This window comes from Pipra filicauda, unplaced genomic scaffold (genome assembly GCF_003945595.2).
Source record: "Pipra filicauda isolate LSUMZ 115617 unplaced genomic scaffold, ASM394559v2 scaffold46_size3722508_pilon, whole genome shotgun sequence".
Lineage (NCBI taxonomy): Eukaryota > Metazoa > Chordata > Aves > Passeriformes > Pipridae > Pipra > Pipra filicauda.
The window spans coordinates 437,991-445,983 of NW_024104609.1; the positions used below are offsets into that span (position 1 = coordinate 437,991).

Below are 7,993 nucleotides of genomic sequence, written 5' to 3' on the forward strand. Positions count from 1 at the left end.
AGCTGGTCCTGGTGGGACCTGCACTGGCATATCAATGTATTAGGTGGGGTGAGGCAGCCTTCCAGAGTGCCTGTCACTGGAGTCTGGAGCCTCCTACACCTTCTCCTCCCACAGGAAGCTGGGCATGGCTGGGCAGAAGCTGGGTTCCTCTGCTGTCCTGTGCTATATTCGTCACGAGGTGGCTGATCCAGCCAGCAACTTTTCTCTGACGGTGGCCAATGTGGGGACGTGCCAAGCCATTCTGTGCCGAAGTGGAAAACCGCTGCCTCTCTCCAAAGTCTTCAGCCTTGAACAATGTTCAGAAGAAGCCAGGAGGGTCAAGGAGCAAAAAGCCATTATAACAGAGGTTTGTTTGGACCTGTTTCACTTCAGTTTCCACCCTCCCATAAAAGCTTGAGCTCTGCTGCTTGCACAACACTGTAGGGAAGAAGGTGACATGAAGGTGTCTGAGTGACTTGGCTGGTGCTTCCTGCTCTGCTTCTTTTGCTGATTAGCTGTTGAAAATGACTTGTTCCTAAAACACCCATTGTGGCCTGAGAACTACAGGTACAGGATGACTGGTTTTATGCAAAGTATTACAATTATTTCTGGAGAACTCTGTAAAGGTTAACTTTCTAAAAGCTTGGAAATAACAAGCAAGTTCCAAAGAACTAAAAAAATACATCAGCAGTAAAGATCTTGAGAAGTCAGCACCAGTTATTTTAGTTTTACGCTCAGTGAATCTTTTTAAAAGTATCAAGTTGTTAGATAGAAGTGTTTCTCATAGGGATAATCTGTCACTGTGTATAGCTCTGCAAGGTGCTGTAACACTGCACCATATCACTCTGACTGAAAAGAACTGTGGGATCAATGTAGCACATTAAATGCTTTAGAAACTGTCTCATTAATGGACTCTGAAAAACAAAAGTGAAATAATTGTCTAAGGAGACCTCCCTGCATGTGTCCTCTGCTGGGTTTTAACACTTGGCAGCAGCAGCAACATTAACACCCAGAGGATATAGAAATTAAGAACACTGAAATTAAATTCAAAACACTGGGGAAGCTGTGTACTCTGTAGGCACTGACTTGGAAAAGAGACCGAGGACTGTGGGCACTTTTCTGTCCAAGAGGCTGCTGCCAGGCTGGCCAGGAGACCATCTGTCAGAAGGGGGTAATACATCCATGTTACAGAAACAGTGTGAGATACCTGCTTGTTCTTTTCTTCCTCAGGATGTAGTGTCCACACTTCAGAATGCAGTTACATGTTAACAAAGAGGGAAGTAGTTCAGATAATACACAGAAATCATTTAATGTCAGGATAATCTGCCTTGCAGTGAGAAACTCAGAAGTCATTATCTCGCTTGTACTGAAAAAATACATTTCGTGTGAGACTTGTGAGACTCTTTGATCAGTGTGCTGCATGGAGTCTGAACATTTCAGAGGAGTCTGCTACAATTCCTCAGGGTGCCACAAAAAGTCTTGTGGGGTACAAGTGTGCCATTGCCAGCACGGGTAATGTCTGTGCTGTAATATCTGCACCTAGATCCCTTTCTCCTGGGAGCTGTGTAACTGGCATTTCTCAAGGCTCCAAACCAGCATATGGACAGAGGAAAGGTTGCTCTCAAAATGATCTAATAGCACTTCCAAAGCTACTGTCTTGTTTCTCTCGTCTGCAGGACAATAAGGTCAATGGTGTGACCTGCTGTACTCGGATGCTGGGCTGCACCTACTTGCATCCTTGGATCCTGCCCAAACCACATGTCAATTCGATTCCACTGACTGTACAAGATGAGCTGCTACTTCTAGGGAACAAAGCTCTCTGGGAACACCTTTCTTATGCAGAGGCCATCTCAGCCGTGCGGCACCTACACGACCCACTAGCTGCTGCAAAGAAACTCTGCACTTTAGCCCAAAGCTATGGTTGCCAAGACAATGTAGGTGCAATGGTGGTGTATCTGAACATCAGTGAGGACAACTGCACGTGTGAGATGCATGGCCTGACTCTGACAGGTCCTGGGGGATTTAGTTCCACCACCACCAAGCCAGCAACACCTTCATCTAGCAGTGGAATTGCTTCTGAGTTCGGCAGTGAACTGTCTGCTTCTGAGGTCAGCAGTGAGGTGGGCTCTACTGCTTCCGATGAACACAGTGCTGTTGGTCTTGATGGCAGTTTGCTACCACGACAAGAGCGACGTTGCAGCCTACATCCTGTGCCCCCCTCGAGCATCTTTCAGCGCCAACCTTCCAGTGCCACCTTCTCTAGCAACCAGTCTGACAACGGTCTGGATAGCGATGATGAGCAGCCTGTGGAAGGTGTGATGACAAATGGCAGTAAAGTGGAGGTAGCAGTGGACATCCACTGCTGTAAAGGAAAGGGCCTGGAGTTTGAATGTCTTGCTGCAGAGTACAACTCCCCTGCTCCAAGGCCAGAGGATGACTCTGGGCTCATCCTCATCATTCGGAGACAGAACAGCGTAAACAGCAACACTGTGCAGAGAGGGGTCAAAGAAAAGTGTGAACTGCAAAAGTCTCTTTCCACATGTTGTCTTTATGGAAAGAAGCTTTCCAACGGCTCCATAGTGCCCTTGGAGGAGAGCCTCAACCTCATCGAAGTAGCCACAGAGGCACCCAAGAAGAAGACTGGCTATTTTGCTGCTCCATCCCAGATGGAGCCAGAAGATCAGTTTGTGGTGCCACCTGATCTGGAAGAGGAAGTGAAGGAACAAATGAAGCAGCACCAGGAGAATGGAGCAGATCAGGAGCCAAAAGAGGAACATGCAGCACCCCTGCCAGAGGAATTTGACACAGCTTTGTAACCCTACGATTACCAGTCCCACGTTGTCTGTCCCAGGAAGCTCTGTCTCATAAGGGCTGTCTTGCCCTCCAAGCAGACCTGGGATCTGCAAGGAGTACAGGCACCTGCTGCTTCCTTAATGGAGTCGAGGAAGAATCAGGAGTGCCAAGGTCTGGGCTGTCCACTTTTCACTGCAGAGTCTCAGTTGTTCTATGAGCACTCAGACCAGCAGCTGAGCTCTGTGATAGGGACTGTCCGTAACTCCTTAAACCCTGAGGTTCTGCCAGCTCTGCAGGAAAGGGTCTGGTGTACATGTGTGTGGGGTGAGGAGGCTGCTGAGGGGGAAATGTTCAGTGTTAAGAGTCCTATGAATATTTCTAATGCAGTGTCCCGCCCTCCCCCCCAACACCTTTGTTATTCCTTGAAAGAATACAGACAGTTGCAATGAAGCTGACCTAAGAATGATTTCCTACATTAACTGCAAGCACTTTTATTGATTGCACTTAAGCTATTCTTCTCCCCTTCAGCCCAGCACTTTATTATTTAGGGTTAGGGGAGAAAGCACTCCACAGCAGGTATGCTGGGGGCTTTTTCCAATGGATATTGTTAGGGCAGTTAGGACTCAGGGTACCAGTGTTCTGATGAGCACTGGTGCAGGAAGAGTGAGGGTTATGATGGGATCATCCTGTGCAGAATGAGAAAATACATAGCTGAGTGATAGCAGGTGCCAACTGATGCATTTCATATGGAGCATAGAAAAGATCAGCTCTGGACTGGTTGATTCAGGTAATGTGTAGAGCTACTGCTTCTCGCTGCAGAGCACAGACCCAATTCATCAGCAACTTGGCCATCTCCATCATGAATGCTTCAGAGTAGTGGCTTCCTCTATCCAGAAGACATGGGATAAGCCCAGGAGCTCGTGCTTGTCTCAGTGCCCAGTCAGGGGAGCCAAGCTGGAAGTAGTGCTGTGCTGCTCCAGGGCTGGCGAGCAGTGGGGCCGCCCTGCTGCACCCAGTGCTCTGTTCCACCAACACAAACATCTGCACTGGCAACTACAGCGTCTCTGCTTGCCTCTGAAAACAGGAGTCATATTCCAAATTCACAGCAACCAGCATTTCATGGTACATGCCCAATCTGGCCACGAACGAGGTGAAAGCATACTTGTTCCTCCTTAGTTTTCAGTACTAAAAAAGCTAAAATAGAACTTTTCTTAGTAACATCTATATCAGAGCTGAAAAAGATGTTTAAAACAGCCCCACTAATGGCAAACAGGCCAGTCTGCACTCAGATGCGTTGTGTTTCCAGTAGGATTTTTGGTGCAGGGTGTAAGTTGGCTGCCTGTGTTGTCACCTTTGTAAGGGTTGTGGAGACCACTGCCCCTGTAACATGCAGATCTGTCTTCCTTGCTGACAGAGCTGGACAGCAGCTGCCCCGGTCATGTCAGTGGTGCAATAATCCTGACTGTAATGTGGGCTAGTGCCTTTTCTTCTTTGTTAATTATATTTATGAAGAAAACTTAGGAGTTTCTTCTGGAGAGATATGAGGGGCTTGAGTTGTCTATTTTTGGATCAAATTCAGGCCTTGCTCAGAAGGAAATACTGTGCAGACTACTTGTGGGATTCTGTCAATGTCAATATAGATCTTTTGACAAAATCTAATGGAGTTTTACTCAAAATTTCAAAGCACCTTGAATTTCTTCTTACTGGGAAAAAAATGTATTTTTACCATGCATGAGGAGCAGCATTTAAGGATATGCTTTGTGCTGGTTGCAATGTAATCACGAAACAACCCAACTTTTTCTAAAGTTTAAACTCACACAGTTTTTGATTGTTTAAATGCCTGTTTCATTTGGAACTAGAGATTGAAGCTAATTATTAGAATCACAGAAACAACAGCATCTGAATCCCTTAGGCAGAGAAACAACAGCAGAAAAGATTCAAATGCTAAACTCCAAATTTCTTTCATGTTTTCATGATATAAGTGCAGAAAAGACTCATCCCAATGTATTTGACTGCAACTTTTGATTCCATCACTGGCGATAACTTTACCAAATACCTGTGCCTAGCCCAACACCTTCTGATACCTGAAAGGGCTGCAGAGCAGCCTCTGTCCACAATGGGACTGATGCAGGAACCCTTCTTTCTGAGTAAGACTGTGACAAACCTTGCACTCCGAGAGTGGCGAATGTTAATGCAAATCAGGTCTCTATTTCTTGCACTGATGTGGAAAGTCCAGTGTGTCCTTGCCAGTCTGAACCAGTAGCATCGTGCGGAGAGTTGCCACAAGGAGTTAGTAATGAATGGCTCTACCTAGCTCAGTGTTGAAGGACTAAGGAAAACAGCTCTGCAATGGAGCGTGCAGATTTCTGAACTGCTCCTCTTCATGGTATTGGCAGAATGGAACACAAGGAATTCCTACTTTTTCTCCAGTGCTGTTTCTGGTTTTGAAGCAGAAAGGGAGTTTAATACAGCCAGCTCCTATTTTCTATGGGTATGCATTGTCATGGAAGACATGGCTTGTTATCTTCCTTACACTCTAGGTAGAGTCTACAGATTTCTCTGCTTAAGCTGGTATTATGAACTGTTTGTCTCACTCTGGGCAGCACAGCCTGAGTTGACTTTACCTGTTCCAAATAATCTTCCTCTATTTGGCTAAGATGAGCATTGGTGTCCTCAAGCAGCTTCTGCATATCTTCTTTGTGCTTCTTCCGAAGATTAAGCTTTTCCTTTTCCACTTCAGCCACGGCATTTGTGAAGCTTTTTTCCACTCATCCAAAATCCTTTTCATGCATTAAAAATAGTGCCTGTTTACCACAAAAAGTGCTTCTTTTTCCTAGGCCAGTTTTGGGTGTCAGCAAAGACACTGACATTTTTTCATGCAAATGTCTTGGATTTTCTAACACAAGATTCCAGCTTTTGAGACATGCTTCAAGGCCACTGTCATCCAAAAAATGGGTGTTTTCTGACATTGGTCAGACAGGGGTGTGGCTGGATTATCTTAATCTTTCTTCAGTAATTCTGGCTCTGCTGATGAGCTCCCTCACCGAGAAAGGTACTCTGAAAAGGTACTGACCTGTCTGCCTGTCCTGTCCAGAAAGGCTTCTGCAAAAGGAACCCATAAAGGTTATCTTCAGTCATGGGTAGTTGGGGCCCAGGTGTTAAGGATAAGGGATATCCTCCAAGTTGCCCCCAGCACCAGGAACAGGCCCAACGAAGGCAGCATCACAGGCTGTTCATACCAGACCAGAATCCTCAGTTAGATGGGAGGATAAAATCCTGTTCCAAGGAGGAGAGCAAGTATTCCTCTCTCTCAGGGACAGGCTGCTGTGAAGTCTGAAATCCTTCCTCTAGTACACAGGACCTTCAGCCACACCTATGGTCTCGGACCTGCAGAGCTTCTGCACTCCTTCCAGATGGTGACGGCTTTCGTGTCCCTTGCCAAAGGCCTTCTTCAGGCAGTAGGATCACCTCTTTGGTTTTGTGCAATCGTTGTCTGCTGTTCTATTGCTATCTGAAGACTCAACCGTCTTTTTCCTCTTTTTTCACATTTTTAAATGTTGCCTTTTTTTAAACTTGACTCATATGACCCAACGCATGTTAAAGAAATATTGCAGTGCACCGATTGTTTATTAAATTACCTTTTTTCATGGGTTTTTTGTTGGTTTTTAAAAAGGAGAGTATTTTCTGTATCCCTGTATACTCTAGCATGCACCTATGACAATCCCTGTTTTTATTGTGTGTGGAGTAGGTTGTCCAATGAATGCACCTTCAGCACTGTGGCCTATGTTTGTATTGCTTTGGAGAGGTAAATAATGTCAGATTGCTGGAAAACACTAGCCCATTGATTCTTTATTCAGATGTATAGAGCAGTTCAGGAAGGAAGAATATTTTTGCATCAAATTTTTGGCTGACTTAGCAATAAAGATTTTTACTTTCATCTAACAGTTTATTCTGATTCTGTTACTGTGCTGGAGGGAATTGGTGCCATATCACAGTCAAAGGTAGCTGTGTCTAGCAGCAGCTGTGCTGCAGGTTCTCCTTCACTAAGCTCTCTGGGCTACTTCACTCATCAGCCTTCCATACAAAAGCTACTTGCAGAACACTGTGAGGGTGGAATTCATAATACCAATTATTAAGGTAGCTTTCTGTTGCCTGCTAGAGGAATCCTGCCCTATGAACTTGCTCTAATAGTACTGTACAGCTCTCTAGAAGTAGCTGCAGCAAGGGGACATACTGAAATCTTAATAGGAATAGGACCACAGTGGGCTGTCCACATAAATCCCTGTGCTGAGACACTTGATGCATCTAGCTACTAAGAGGCAGGAGAAATCAAACAAACCCCAGAGCACCTGGTGTGTTCCTATTTGGCATCTGTTTTACTTTCCTGTCTGTAGTTCCAACAACATTCCATGGTTTTGGTAATAGTGAGGATTTAGTCACTGGTGCCAGTGAAAATGGAGATATGTCCAAGGCAAAGCATGTTTCTGGTGTGTTTAATTTATTTAATAAGGGAAGAACTCATCTGTAAGACCATGGTCATTCCATTCTCATATGAACAATGCACATAGTAGGCACTGCTCTGAAGTGACATTTCATTTTGAGGCACAACTTGGTGATTCTAGTGCTACTTTTCCCAGTTAAATTTCATATAAAAGTCTTTATAAGAAAAAATATGAGTAGCATCTCATTTCCCCAACTTGTACATTAAAATGTATTTTGAAAACAATATACTTGTACATTAAACCACTTTGATCTCTTAAAGCTTTTGTCTGATTATCCCAACTCAGGGCATCTTTTTAAGCAAAACTGTTGTATACAAGTTATATAAAAGACCATTTCATACAAAAATGAGCCCTCTCCAGGAGTTTGAAATGGCACTGTGTCACAAGTTATACCGAGTGTATCCATCATTTTGCAAGGTATTTTTAGGATTTTTGAATGGCCGTATAAATGCTATGTTCATACTGCACTGTTAATTCCAAGAAACCTACAAGGAAGCAATATTTAGCTGCCGCAACCGTGGGCCTCAACCCCTTGTTTTTAAGAGCTCTGTTCTCAGTGAAGTTACATGTCTTTTGTAATGGCAGTTTTGGCTACACAAAGCTGTTCAGCAGCAGAAGGATGTAGTGGCAGGACTTGTAGCAAGACCTCACTGGAGGAGAACGGGACACCCAACAGTGGGATGGAAGGGCTGCCTGTGAGGCAGGAGACAAGTCACTGG

General features: G+C 44.8%; 1 protein-coding gene across 1 annotated transcript in view; it reads left to right on the plus strand.

Moving 5' to 3' along the window:
* The window catches only part of PHLPP2 (PH domain and leucine rich repeat protein phosphatase 2), a 35,942-nt gene extending 28,409 nt beyond the window's left edge, over positions 1–7,533 (plus strand). The window contains exons 18-19 of the mRNA XM_027732953.2: positions 115–346; positions 1,656–7,533. Coding sequence (XP_027588754.1) covers positions 115–346; positions 1,656–2,795 — 1,372 coding nt within the window. The 3' untranslated portion in view covers positions 2,796–7,533. The remainder of the gene's footprint in view (positions 1–114; positions 347–1,655) is intronic.
* The last annotated feature ends 460 nt before the right edge of the window (positions 7,534–7,993 follow it).